Genomic DNA, 14,811 nt, shown 5'->3' on the forward strand with positions numbered 1-14,811 from the left:
TTCCAGGCTTTCACCTCTGTGGACAATGAGATTGATTGCTCAGCGCGGTGTCAGGCACTGACAGGAGAAAAGTCCAAAAGAAACCCATCCGTGGGCCCTGTGGGCACAACGAACGCTGTAGTGGTGAGAGCCCCCCCTCCAGGCTCTCCCCTCTGGCCCCACGCAGGGCAGGCTCCTGAGCTGCACGTCCTCTGTACTATGTCCCCACAAAACCCTTGCTTGATCCTTCTGTGGCCCTAAGGGAAGCAGGGATGCCGAGGCTGGGGCGTAATAAGGAGCAGAACCAGACCACAAATCCAGGACTGGCGGATTCCCAAACCTGTGCTGTCCTCCCTGGGCGGAGGTGTCCCCATGGACCGTGAAGTCAGAGCTGCCACCAGAGAATCCACGTATGGCAGCGAGATGTACATCCCCCCTCCTCATGATTCAGTGGACGGGGGCTCAGGCAAGGACGGGAGTGGGTAATCACGTCTCCGAGCCGACCGGAGTGGCTGCCACTCGGAGCTCCCTTTGTATTTTGAATATGCAGTCTCTAATTAGACTTTGCCTTAATTGCAAGATTTCCATACGCCCTGCAACTGCCGTGCACTCTGTCTGGGGATAAACACGTCCATCAAGCGAGAAGCAAATTGTGGCTGCTGCCTTGGCCCCGTCATCCCGTTTGCTCGCTCTGCTACGGTTCCTCTGGGGACGTACTCAGCCTTCCCCTGTGAAAGTGCTCTGGGGCCCACATTTTAATCAAAAGCGTACCTGCCTCTAGGAAAAAGAGTAGAGGCACAGCTCAAAAGTGATTAAATTTAATAACCAAAAGACCAGAAAAAGTCTGCTTTGCAATGCATAATTTCACCATATATTTATTTATTTCATCATGTGGCCACATTCTGTACGCTGTATGGGGACACTTTATTAAAAATGCCATTTATTTTAACAGCAGCAATAACGGAAAACGCACACCTTTTTTTGCCTCCCCACCGTGTTAAAGACATTTGTGGTTATTAAATTACTCTTGAGTAGAGGAATGCCTGTCTCCAAATTTACTCTGAAGTATTTCAATAAAATGATCTCAAATGTTTATTCACTCAGCAAATACTCACCCAAAGCCCTTCCGGGCCAGGTGCCTCGCCGGCGCTGGCGCGGGATAACGAGGTGCAGCCCACAGAGCCCCGCCCCGCCTCCCAGGCGCGGGGCGGGGGGGGGGGAGGCACCTGAAGGCACAGCCCGGGCCGCCCCCGGGGGCTGGTGGAGCAGCGTGTGTTCAAGCTGTGAACGAATGAGTGAATGAACGGAGGGGGGGTGGGGTGGTGGTGGAAAACCTGGGCGGTTCAGCGTTGCAGCGCCGGGCCGAAGCTGTGCGGGGCGTTGCAGGGGCACAAAGGAAGGACTGAAGCGCTTTCCCTGAGTGCCCTGGGGGAGGTGCCCGGCGGCCGCTTCTCAGGTGAGAACGAGCTTCAGGCGGGAACCTCAGGGCCTGAGGACGGCGAAAGGCGCTAGGAGCCGAGGGGCCGGGTGACGTAAGGCCTGCGGGCCCTAAACCAGCCCCACCCCCGCCAGTGTCCGCACGGCTGCCCCCGCTTCCTCCAGCGCTCCGCCGGCTCCCTCGGGAGCAAGGCTGGCCTTGTGGGGCCAGGCCCAGGGCAGGAGCGCTCAGGCTGCCCCCCAGGCGGGCGCGCTCCAGGGCCGCGCTCCGGGCCTCCGCCATGGCTCCACTTCCGTCCGTCCTCAAACGGTTACTGGGACGTTGGCGGGTCCCCGCCCCGGGCTGCGAGGTATGTCTTGTAAGCACGATGACCAGAAGCGAGCCTCGCATATAATGGGGGCTCGAAAGTTGGGTAAACAGATGGGGGAGTGGACACTGAACAACCGGAAAAGCTCGGCGTTTGCTCGGCGCGTTGAGAGGTTCGGAGTGGGGTGTGGAGTGCGGGGTCCGAGTGCGACCTGCTGAGTGACAAGGCTGCGGGGTGGCAGGCCCTGTGATGAAGTTGGGGAATATGCGTGAGGTTCACTGGGGTGGGGTCCGGAGCCGACGACCAAGAAAGAATTCTTGGGGCGTCTTTGGTGCGAAATGGTGGTTTATTAAAGCGCGGCGACAGGACCTGTGGGCAGAAAGAGCTGCTGCCCCGGTTGTGAGGGGTGGCCCGTTACATACCCTCAAGTGGGGAGGGGGCTAGGGATAGCGGAAGTCTCTAAGGAGTTTTGGAAGCAAGGTCTCCAGGACCTTGAGGGGGCTGGCTACTGTTGGGAAAGCGTCGTTTAATACCGTCGAATAAAACCTGAGTCATGAGACCCTCCAGATGTAGATCGGTGGGCCACATGCTCGGGGGATGATTGCCAACACGTATCTCGGGGGTTAGAGATAAAGGAAGTTTCCAAAGGAATTTTTATACCTTAAAGTAGACTTACAGGATCTTGGTGGAGGGCAGGGGGTCGGGCTAGGACTGCCTTTTGCCCTTAGCAAAGTATGAACATCGAGGCAGCTGCGTTCCTAGAGGAATGTCACCATGCCTGTTTCAAGGACTTGTCAATGGGCTGTAGGTAGTAAGGACTGTTTCTTCGTCCTTAGGGCAGCAGGAGTGCGTGAGGAATGTCACATACATCCCATGGGGGGGGGGGGGTTGCAGAGTGTCAGCTTCTGCTTTGTCCTCAGTTTGCCTTCCGTTCCCTCATCACCTGGGCTAACGGGCTGGACGATGCTCTGACGTGGCCACAGGGACGGGTGTTAAGCCCGGGAGGGACCAGTCAGACTGGTGCTTCAGAAGGACCACTGTGGTGGAATTGTAGACGATGAACAGGTGAGGGTAAGAACTGAGGGGGGAGCAGTCCGGAAGCTGGTTGAACGGCCCCGGCAAGAAATGTGGGGCCAGAGCAAAGCAGGAGTGCGGGAATGAAGGGGTGGGGCAGATCAGAAGAAGCACGTGTTTGGGGTGAAGCCGCGGTGACTTGCTGTTTGGACAGAGCGGGGAGAAGATTGGGACTCAGCGATGCCCCCCCCCTGCCATTTCTGGTTTGGCTGAGTGGGTGGGCAGTGATGTCACTCACTGGGAGGGGACAGGGACCTCACCTCCCTCGGGGCACTGAGGCAGGGCCGTGGACAAATACTTGTTCTAATCGGATCTCTGGCAGATCATGAATCACAGGGTTTGAAAGCAACATCCAAATACGGGTCTCATGTTTGGGGGTCCCTGCTGAGCCCCAGAGAAGCAGCTGGCAGGATTGCCTTTTGAAGTTAAGACAGATGCTGGCCTGTCTGGTGAGGGGCCACTCAGAATCTGCCCGTGTCTCCTGACTGCTCACACCAAGAGGTCCTGCTTTAGTCCGCATTCCCTTCAAAATAACCGTAGGGAACGGCATGAGCATAGGATTTTCGTTTTTCGTTCTGAACGAGTAGGCATGAGTCTCTTCTCCATTATGAACCAGACTCAGGAGAAGCATCGGGTCTCTCTTAACCTCAGTTTCATCAGCTGTAAGATGGGAACAAGGGTGCTGTCTTTCTTGTGGCGTCACTGTGAAGCTCTAGCTGTTGAAGGGATTGAGCAGGTTTAGCAAACTGAAAAGGGCTGCTCAGGGGAAGAAGCCAGGAAATGCCACAGGTGAGCAGGAGGTGGGGGGCAGGGCCGCAGACCCAGGACCAAGGGCTGCCAGCAGAGGCAGGGTGTGGGGGAGGGGCCCTGTGCCTCGCCTCCCACGCAGGGGCTTCCTCAGAACCTTGAGGTCAGTCAAGCGGCAGCTGGTGCCATAGATTCCTCAGATGTGCCCTCCATCCAGGCTCTGCCAGACCCTTCCAGAGAGGGCTGAGCTTCCCCACGCACAGAGCACTGTTGGGGCTCATTCCTTAGAAAACTGCCCTGGAGGAAGCTCACCATGCCCCCATCTTATGACCTCCATGGGCACCCAAGTGGCCCTTCTACCGGCCCAGCCCCCAGCCCTTTCCACTGTGAACAAACTCCTGTTTCTATTCTCTGTTGGAGCCCCTGCCCCCAGCACCTTATAGATCCCTCCCTGTCCCCCTGCCTCAAGCCTGGCTGTCCCCAGGGGAAGGGACCCTTCACATCTTTCTCCTCCGGGTCAGCTCCTGGGCCACTCCTCACCTCAGGTGCTATCTTTTCCAGGAACCTTCCCGAATGCTTTCCCTGGGCCCTGCTCTCACTTGAATTCTGTTTGCTTCTGTGTCTTTCCCACTCGCCAGACCAAGGACTTCTTGAGGACAGCGACTGTGTCTTCCTTCCATGAGGCCCCGTGCCCAGCACAGCATGGCTTCGCACAGCGTGGGCATCAGTCAGGGGTGCCAAGCACTTTATCTGTGGCGAGTGGATGCACAGCTGCAGTTTCTCCTGAGTAAGGGGACACTGTGCCCCGCAAGTAGCCAGCAGTTCTCGGGGCCGGGGAATGAGGGCAGAGACAACCGGGCCGGGCTGCAGGCACCTCTTCCCTGCGGGGTTTCCCAGGAAGCCTGTCTACCGGGGCGGCCGTCCTGATGTCTCTCACGTGCACTTCTGTTTTAACCCCATTCATGGGGGCCACAGCCACGTAATTGGATTGAGCAGACACTGACAAGGTCAATTTGACAATTTCATTAATCTTTTATTAAACACGGGCCCTGAGCTCCAGCCAGGCTCGTCTGCTTGCCGGCCCCAGAACGTGTCTGGCATATTCCTGTCTCACATGCCTCCTTCAGGCCAGATGTGACTGTCCCGATGATGCCAGTAGCTACTGGGCGCTTCCCGGGTCCAGGCCTGATGCTGAGCAAGTCCCTTAGCCTCCCAGACCAGCCGAGCAGGCGGAAGGAATTGATTTATGTGTAAAGCACTCTGAACAGACGCCGGCCTGTATTTAGTGCTCTGCATTATTATTATTACTAGTACTATTACTATTACTACTACTACTAATATTAACTCACAGATTGCCCTTCAGATGTAGGGATGAGGACCTCATTTTGCTAAGGTGGAAACTGAGGCCCAGCCAGGGCAAAAGGGGTGCTCAGGGTCTTACCATGGGGACAGAAAGCAGCAAACAGTGGGACTGGAATGTTGGGAAAAGGCCGGGTCCTGAGACCTCCTCCAGCTCCCAGGGCACTTGGAGGATTGGAGGCGACGATGGGGGTGGTTTGACCCTCACGGTGCCTGGCACATGCCAGCACAGGTCTGTCGAATGAAAGCTGGAAGGAATATGTATAGAAAGCTTATGCAAGCTGGAGCTCCTGTAGACTTGCGGGGAAGAGGGGAGCCCTTCTGGGGAGAAGGGAACTGGAGGTAGCCGTGAGCCCTTAGGACTCAGAGGGAAGGGGGGGACAGAAAGCACCAGCCAAGGGGGCCGCAGAGGTGGAAGCTGAGCTGGAGCAAGAGTGCTGGGAGTGGAGTGGGGGGCGGGTGAGACACAGTCCAGGAAGGTGAGGCTGGAGACCAAGGCAGAGGCCACATCCCAAGGGCCTTTGGGGAGCCATGGAGAGGGTTCCAGCAAGGAGTCGTGCCATCCAGTTTGCATTTCAGAAAGTTTACTCTGGCTTCCATGGGAAGGCCCGGAAAAGGATGTACTTAAGGAAGGGAGGTCGTTAGGAGGCTGCTTCAGGAATCCGGGCAAGAGGAAACAGTACTCAGAAGTGGTGGGGACACAAGGGCAAGGAGGGGCCGGAGAGGGGGGCCAGGGGCAGAGGGCCGCAAAACCCTGGGCAAGGGCACACTTGCTTTGGTGCTGGGGGAGCTGGGGAGCGGGTGTCATGCCAGGTCCAGGTGGTCACCCCGAGCTCCTGCCCCCAGGGGTAGCGGGAAGGGTGGTACTTGCCTGGAAAAGTCCATCCCCGTGCTTCTGAACCTGTTAATTAGTGGTGACAGACAAGGTGTCAAATGAGGCCTTTCTGACATCACCATGCCTAGTGCTTGTCTTCTTAACTGTGAACAGACGAGCTGCCTTCAACACCAAAGGTTAATGGCTTCGCTGGTAAGGCCAGGGACACTGGCAGCCACAGACTCACACATGGAGACTGACAGACTCCCAGAGACATGGGAGGCCATCAAGAGCACTTTGTTAGTTTGCTGTGATGTCACTGAAAGTCTGAGCCAGTCTCACCTCCAACATGCAGCATCTTCCAGCATCTCTGAACCTCAGGACCCTCCTCCTTTCCTGATCCCAGCTCTCCCACAAGTGCCCCAAGAGTGCTGCCCAGCCCGTGTCCCCTCCAGTCAATAGACTCTGTGATGCCAGCCATGGGTGGAGGGGAGCAGCAGGGGCAGACAAATAAGGACACACTGTGCCAGGAGTGAAGGCTGACCCAAAGAGGAGAGATGGAAGACTCTGTGTGAGAGGTTAATCATCAGGGAAGGCTTCCCAGAGGAGGTGAGGTTTGCACTGGATCTAAAGAATGCTCAGGGGCTTCTACCTCCATAAGTAGGCCAGTGCAGTGGTGAATTGGGGACGCTTCTTGAAGAACTACCTTGTGTCCTAATATTGGTCTTATTTCTGGTTATAAAATCCCTGCAGAGATGGGAGACCCAGTCTTACTCCTTTCTGAATCTTCCCAGCACCATATGGAAGGCATGAAAGCATGTTTAGTGGGACGTCTCCTCACAGTGAAAGAGAAGAAAGAAAGAAGGGAACAGGGATGGTGAGAGAATGAGTGGAGGTTCCCGGGAGGGATCCTTAAACCCCATCTGACCAAACTGTCTCCTGCTGGGAAAGCTTGCATGACTCCCCGCTGCCCTGACAAAGCCTCGCCTCTTAGCTCGGGTGGCAGAACTCTTTGTATCTGGCCCACCAGCCTTCTCCCCCTGTTCACCTTCCCTCCAAATGCAACATCCCACATCTTTGGCTTCTGCATTTCCTTGGACAGGCCCAGACAGTTCCCGCCTTCCAGCCTTTGTGTCTTTGCTTCCTCTTTCTGGAAGGTCTTTTCCATCCAGTGAACACGTCCTCCGCGTTGTTGTCAACTACAGTGAGCAGTCTCTCTGAGGAGAACTTTGGAGCCCAGAGACCTGCATCCGCCCTGTTCATGTCCCGCCCTCCAATGCAGGGAAGCCGCTTTCCCTCATTGTCACATCTGTTGCTCGCCAGAAGCTGTCTGGTGAAGGGGGAATGAGTCCCGGCAGCACTCCCTGTGAGCTGTGTGACCTTCCGAGAGTTATTTAATTTCTCTGTGCCTCTGGTTCCTCATCTGTGAAACAGGATAACAGTAGGCTCTACTTCACGGGGTTATTACAAGGATTAAACTCGTTAATTCTGCGAGCTCTTAGAAGAATGCTTGGCAGATAGCGAGCGCTCACTGAAGACTAGCTGCGGCAACTGATTTTTAACTTCTAGAGTAATACAGGACAATGCAGAAAAACTGGTGGAGGGGAGGCCCCAAATTACAAAGGAATAGTATCACCATTCAAATAGCTGTTAGACTAGTGTATGCCTTTCTAGTTTTCTACTGAATGTGTTTTTTGCTATATGTTATATACACACCCACGAAATACATACAAATATCACATCTTTCTTTGTAGCTTGCTTTCCTCACTAAACAATATATAAAAATGCTTCAGTAAACAAGCTGTATTTTTATCTGTCTTTGCAGCCGTGAAGACTTGCTCAGAGCCTAGTACAGAATAGACAGTTCATGGAACTTTGTGGAGGGGAAGGAGAAGGGAGAACAAGACAGGCAAGCAGACTCTGAGCCAGAGTCAGTGATAGCTAGCAGTTGTCCCTGTGTCCTTTCCTCACTTTAGAGACAGACCCTGAGGCCAGAGAGGGAAGGGGGTTCCCTGAGCTCAATCAACAAGTCAATAGGAGGGAGACTGGGGCCAAGGTGGTCTTTTTCCTCAGGGGGCCACCCTTTCCTTCCCTGCCCCCCCCCCACCCCAGTCCTCCTGGCCTCAGGTCAAGTTCCCTTATTCAAGACCTGCTGTGTAGGGGCGCCTGGGTGGCACAGTGGTTGGGCGTCTGCCTTTGGCTCAGGGCGGATCCCGGCGTTATGGGATCGGGCTCCTCCGCTGTGAGCCTGCTTCTTCCTCTCCCGCTCCCCCTGCTTGTGTTCCCTCTCTCGCTGGCTGTCTCTATCTCTGTCGAATAAATAAATAAAATGTTAAAAAAAAAAAAAAAAGACCTGATGTGTAGCCCTGTAGCCCGGGCAGGGACAGCCTTCTCACCCAGGTCTGGCCACACTTTGGGGCCTCTCCACAAGCCTGAGTTTGCAGGAATGCCTGGGTCTCAGGCAGGCAGGCTTAGGGAAGCAGATGGAGGTGGCCCATGGGGAAAAGACGCCAACACCAGGGAGATTTATTTTCTATATCCCCAGATGGTGGCAGGCTACCTCTCAGAGGCAACAGTACTTTGGAAAATCATCTTCCTAAAAGAAGGAGGGAACAGGCTTTTTAGGCTTAGCCGTTCTAATCTGTTCCTCCCTTGGTGGCACAGACAATCTCCTGGAAACAAGGCTCTAAGTATGGCCTCCCTTGCCCAGAAGACCTCAGTGAGCCCCACAGGTGGCAGAATAAAGCATCCCCTTGGTGAGAGGGGGTTGTCTTCTGGGACCCTCCTCACAAAGCCTCCCGACCCTTGCTCTCTGTGTCATTCCCACGGTGCCTCTGGGGCTCCGCAGATGCTGTGCGCTCTGTCTCAGAGCCATCGTGGTCTCTCAAGGCCCTTCTCCTCATCTCCCTCGGAGTGACCATTCCCTCTGCAGGGCTCCTGCAGCCCTGAGCTCACAGCTAGCCTCTGTGCTGTGCCTCACAAAACCTTTGCACCCCTGGCAAGCCTTCAGTGGGGCCACTGCCCTGCCCCTGGCACTCTCCGCCCCATCACAGTAAAAGCACCTGGGAGCCCGAGCAGAGGGCGGTTCTATAGCAAATGCCTGGGTGTGGGCTTGAGGGTCAGGCCGTTTTCCCACAAAGGCAACCTTCCAGCAGATGTGTGTTCATTAGCTGGAACCCTGGAAAATCCTGTGTTGCCTTGGACAATCCCTTCACCTCCGTTGAGCCTCAGTTTCCACACCTGCAAATGGCAGTGACCCTGCCCACATCACTAGGTTAGATGAGCAAACGTGTAGGAAACACAGAATGCATAGAGAATTCTCGCCAGCGTTCTTTCTCTCTCCTGCCCCTTTCCTTTCCAAGAACACCACTCTTAGACTCACAAAGTAAAATATTTCTAGACACCACAAAGTGACCCCAAATCAAAGTAGAACAACAGATCTCACCCCTGATTGAACAAGTAAGGGTCTGCGGCCTTTACTTGAATTCCAGCCGGGGTGTCTCCGTGCCAGACCCTGGGATGTACCCCTCTGACCCGAGCCCCCCGCCCCGGCCGTTCCAATGGGCAGCTGCAGCGAAATGCCCAGTTTCTGGCCCGTGGAGTCCGGGCCGCCACAAAGCTGGATTTAACTGTGAGAAGCACGCCAAGCACCAGGGAGTCTCTGCCGAGGAAGATTAGTCTTTGTCACCTGCTACTGTATAATTAAAGAGGCTATTGCGGCAGAGCACCAGGATGCCCACCAGCAGCCCCAGAAACGCTTTCTGGAAGATGATGCCCATGGCAGGTGCTGATTGGCCCGAGCGCGTGGCAGAGTCTCGGTGGAGGTGCTCTCGGTCTGTCCCTTGGCAGTGGCAGTCTGGCTGCAGTCGGCTGAGCTAGAGATCCCACATCTGCCCAGGGCTGATGAAGTCCTTCTTGCTGGGCCAGGAGCTAAGCCTTCGGGCAAGTTCAGGGCAGGAAGGAGAGCCGGGGAGAAGGTGACTGGTCTCCCAGCTGGGGTACTTCACTCAAGGACAACCTCGGCAATGCGACCAGATGGCTTAAACTGTCCTCTCTCAGTGGATGTTCCAGATGGCTGAGGCTGACCCTCTGGAGCGTGGCCACCTTGGATACAGTTCCCCTGGTGCTCCCCTGAGGCTGCTGAGGGGAACTGTATTCAAGGGAGAGTTCTCGACTCAGAGGTCAGAGACCTTGGACGTGGTCGCTTCGTTCATTCCTTGAGTCATCCATCGATTCCCTGCTGCAATCATTCATTTACCAAGTACTTATGCAGTTACGACAATATTCCTGGCCTGTTCTGAATGCTGCTATTTGAAAGAGAGTCCTCGTGGAGCTGGTGTTCTAGTGGAGGGAGACAGACAACAGGACAAATGGGCAAGTGGATTTATAGTGGCAGGTAGCAACTAGTGCTTCTCAGGAAAGGAAGTGGTGCCGCAAGGAAGGTGGTCACGGAGCTCTCCTCTAAAAAGGTGGCATTTGAGCAGACCCACAAATGGAGCCAGAAAGCCAGCCCATGTGGCAGCTCAGAGACTAGCATTGCACTGCAGACCTCGGGATCAGCACATGCGGAGCCCCCGAGGCAGGGAGTGCTAAGGTGTCCCAGCAGAGGCATGAGGCCAGGGATGCGGGAAGTGATGCAGGAGAGAAGCAGTGGTGGGAAGTGGACAGGGATGAGATGGGCTGTGCAGCTGGGACCAGAGTTGTGGCTGCTCAGGGGACCCAGAACCAGGCTAGCTGTGTGGGGTCAGACAGGGGGTCGTGCCTTTGTCTGTGGAAGTTCAGCTGGAAAAAAAAAAAAAAACATGGAAGAGTGAGGTTTCTGGAAAGGGTGGTCAGGGAAGGAGTGAGGGTCATGCTTGGAGGTTCTGTGGGCCTGACCGGAAGCCCACCTCGCCTTCACTCCGCTGCCCCAGCAGGACTGCCAAATGGTACACACGTCCGAGAGGGAGGCCAGGGAACACAGCCTGACCGTGTGCAGAAGAGGGGAGTGACGATGTTAGCCAGCTCCGAGAGTCTGTCCTGAGGGGCGTGACAGCCACCTTTCCTCAAAGGCTGTTGGAAGCACAGGGCCTGTGGGTACGTGGCGGCCGTGACAGGGGCAGGGCTGCCGTGGCGAAGGGATTGCAGACGGCACCTGTGCAGATGGCAGGAACAGGCTCGTTCCCCTGGAGCAGGGCACGCCCGGATCTGGCCATCAGTGCAGAGCTCTCTGGGGACCAGGCTGCCTCTTGGGGATCCTAGAACTCATTCCACGATCACCCAGGATCACAGAGGCAGCCCGATGGAACCTGCACGTGAACACTGGCCTTCACCTCTGTCTCCCTGCCTGCCTCTGCTGCCCAGCACAGTGCTTGGTGTGCCAAGCCCCGGGGTGCCGCGGCACAAAGACATGGGTTTCTGAATCAAACGGACCTGAGATTGACTCCCATTTCAGCATTCATGAGCCATGTGATCTCAGGAGTGTTACTTCACCTCTCAGAACCTCGGTTCCCGCTCCCGTAGCATGGGTATCAGCCATTTCACGGGGTCATTGGGAAGGTTTCAAAGAGAAAGTTGTGATGGCCTGGCGCCGTACCTGGCACGCAGAGGGTGTGCAAATATTGCTTTTCTTGTCTTTCTGCTTTCCACCCCCCAGGGTCAGTGGTCCCAGAGCTGCAGACCAGAGCTGGCATCAGAAGGGACAACATCATTCTGTCACTCTGAGTGGTAGACAAGAATGGAGGCTGACTTGACAAAGGGCCACCTTAGTGCTCCCCCAACATTAGGATGTTCCCAAGGCAGCAGGGTGGGCATCTACCCTGGTCACCAGACGGGACCTGAGGGAGTTTTGCAATGAGTGGCTGCGTCGGGTTCCAGGTTGGCCATCGGAAACTTGTGTGCAGCTGGGAGTGGGCCTGGGAGCAGTTCTGACACCCATGCCTCCCTGGTCCTGAAGCCTCCCACCCCGGGAGGGGTGGGCAGACTCCCTGCCTAGGAGGTCGCCATGCTCTCTCACCCAATGGACCAGAGCAGAGAAGAACTGCATCCTCTGTCCAGCTGTCTCCTTTTAGCCGTAGTATTGGCTACTTTCCCTATGTGGTGGCCTCAGGCCAGCAGCTCTCTAGGGGTGTGTAAATGGATGGTCCTGGGAGAGTGGGAGAGGAGCCCCCAAGGGTGAGGCCTTGGGGATGGGAGTGATGCCAGGGCTCCAGGGCCATGCCAGCCACACGCTCTGCCCTCTGGCTTCCTCCTGGGCTGCCTGTCAGTGCCCGAGGCCAGGCAGGGGAGCAGAGAACCAGCCATAGAGCTTCCGCAGAGAAGATTTGGGAGAAGTCACCAAGTCTATGCTTCCATTTTCTCCTTTTTCCCAACCGAAGTAAATGAGCTACCCATCATTGAGAGACTCCATTAAAAACAATAACTATGTGATTATTGTGTATGTGTACAGAAATTCAGAGCCAGTGAGGCTCTTTCACATTATCTGATACTCAGGAGACTTTATACAGATCATCTTGAATTCCCACAGTACCCCCTGAGGCAGATATTTTTATCGGTAGTTTTAGCCAAAGACACAGGCTCAGAGAGGTCTATCGCATGTCTGAGGTCACACAGCTGGTGAGTGGCAGAGTTAGGATTTGAGTCTAGGTCTACCTGGCAGAAATCTCATGATCTTCCTACTCACCCCCTGGGAAAGTACTGCTTGATAAAAGTACAGAAGAATCATCAGGAAGGAAGCCAAGCCTGGGCCAACTTCTTCCTCTCTCCTTGCCCCCATGGAGTGCCCACCCAGATTCTCTATGATATGTTTGTGAATCGATGATGGTGTGACGGGGCTTGGGTGGCACCCAGTGCTGAGCAAAGGAAGTGAGATATGGTCGGCCTGCCTACCTTCTTTCCTTCCTTCCTTCCTTCCTTCCTTCCTTCCAGACACATCGCCCCAGCCCCTACCATGTGTCCATGCTTGATCTCCATTTTGGATTCTGATCTGTTACATGAAAGAGAGTCTGCTGTCGCTGAGCCATAAGATGGGATAAATATGCAAATCTTTTTGTTCCTCTCATTTGATTTGTTGTAATGAGATTTCTCTGGCATCATGTCCTCAGCAATAGAAAAAAAATGCCACCTCCTTCCTCCAGATGTCATTTTAGAGATGTTATTCCTGTAATGTGGGGGATGCAGTTGTTGTAGGCTATTAAGATACTGATATACCGCTTGGTCCTGAGCTGGAAATAAAAGCCCCTGTACTTCGTGAGTATGTGAGGTTGAGGGGTATGTCAAGGAACTGGGATCAGAGGGAGCTGGACTTGAAACCTGGTTTGATTGTGAAAGTCATTCAGTGAGGCTTTGGGGAGCCCTATCCTGTGCCCAGCCCTGTGTGAGGTATTAGAAATGCAAAAGGAATCTGAGACCCTCCCTTAAAGGAGCTTAAGTTTTCCTGGATTGAGGTTATGATTCAGGAAGGCTTCATGGAGGAGGGGACCATCCATCAGGGACAGTTACCCCACAGATACAGCCCCCTTCTCAGTGTGATTGCTCTCTGGAGTTTGAAAGACCCTCGCCAATGCAGCCAAGAAGCCAGCTCTGCTTTGAGCTCTGTGCGCATCTGAGGGCATCTGAATTGTCAGGGGCTACCTGAACAAGTCAGAAAAATGAAATGTGTCCCCTTCCCCTCAACCTTAAGCCTTACCACCTCTTTAGTCAGTGGGTTCCATCCGGGTGTGTCCTGACTTTGGATATTCTAGCCCATTTCCATGACTCCCTTGAGAAGTGCCTCTCATCTCTGGGAGGAGAGTTTCCTTGGAAAATGGGGACAGCCATAAAAACACCATGCTTCTACAAACCACCCTTCCCTTACGAATAGAATGGGAACGTGTGGTGGCCCAGTTCCAACAATATCTCGGCCGTTTTGCTGAGCCTGACATTCGTGGCCCTCCACAGCTTCCCTCAGCCTGCCTTTATTTATTCAACAAATAGTTTTTGAGGACTACCTACATAGCATGTACTCTTCTAGGGGTGAGAAGATACCTAAAAGTCCTGTCCTGTGGAGCCTCTGCTCTAGTTGAGGAGAGGACAAAAAACAAGTAAAGAAACGTCTGATTTCAGGTCATGTTAAATGTTGTGGAGAAAAGTGAACCGAGTAAAGAAAATAGAGATCAAATTAATTCAGCAAACACGTCTTAAAAAAAAAAAAAAGATTTACTTATTTGAGAGCGAGAGCGCGTACGAGAGCAGGGGGAGGGGCAGAGGGTGAGAACATCTGACCAAAATCCCCACTGAGCACGGGGCCTGATGGGGGACTCGATCTCATGACCCTAAGATCAGGACCTAAGCCCAAACAAAGAGTTGGGTGCTTAACTGACTGAGCCACCCAGGCGCCCCTCAACAAACATGTCTCGAAGTCCCAAGTTTGTGCCAGGCCTTGTGCTGGGTCCTGGCATGGATGCTGTCTGTCTGTCCTACTCTGCCACTGGCCCCCAGACTCCTCGGTGCTGCCCACAACACATGCTCTTCCTCCCTTTCCCTCCCTTCCTTCCCCTGTCTGCCCTCCCTCCTTCCCTCCCTTCCATCTTCTTTTTCCCCCTTCTTTCCTTCCCCATTCAGTCAGCAAACATATGTTGATGTGTCATGTGCTGAGCGTTATGTGGGGCGGTGGGAACTTTCACAGCCACCCTGAAACTGTGCTCCGTCTCCATCGGGCACCCTTTTACACACCTCGGGGAGCCCTACCTGACCCAAGAGGGACCTTCCTGGGGGTTCCTGTGGCCCCGTGGCTTTACCTCCTTCTTTTGCTCTTAGATGTATCCTGCCTTGTATTAAACTAACGTGTGGCTGAGTGTTAGGTGTTTGCATGTGTGCGCGTGCGTACACACACTTTCCATATAATTGAGCGATAAGGTGCATTTAAGTACATGCCTGTAAGAGTGTACCTGTGCTTGAGTGTGTATGTTGATTTGGTTTTGAAGTTATCTATTTACCTATTTTGAAATGTCTGTTCATTTTTTTTTACACCATTAATGCCCTTGTGTTATGATTGTAGCTTTGGAATATGTTTTAACATCTGAAAGGCTAAGCATCTCCCTCTTTTATAATATCTTAATCGTGCCATTTATTCCT

At 54.1% G+C, this 14,811-nt stretch overlaps 1 protein-coding gene across 1 annotated transcript in view; it reads left to right on the forward strand.

Annotated features, from left to right (window-relative positions):
- The first annotated feature begins 351 nt into the window (after positions 1-351).
- LOC113254695 (AGBL carboxypeptidase 4) overlaps positions 352-14,811 on the forward strand; it is a 180,037-nt gene continuing 165,577 nt past the window's right edge. Inside the window, exons 1-2 of the mRNA XM_057310255.1 lie at positions 352-461; positions 1,537-1,766. Coding sequence (XP_057166238.1) covers positions 352-461; positions 1,537-1,766 — 340 coding nt within the window. The remainder of the gene's footprint in view (positions 462-1,536; positions 1,767-14,811) is intronic.

The sequence above is a fragment of the Ursus arctos genome, unplaced genomic scaffold, assembly GCF_023065955.2.
Source record: "Ursus arctos isolate Adak ecotype North America unplaced genomic scaffold, UrsArc2.0 scaffold_12, whole genome shotgun sequence".
NCBI classification, from domain to species: Eukaryota; Metazoa; Chordata; class Mammalia; order Carnivora; family Ursidae; genus Ursus; species Ursus arctos.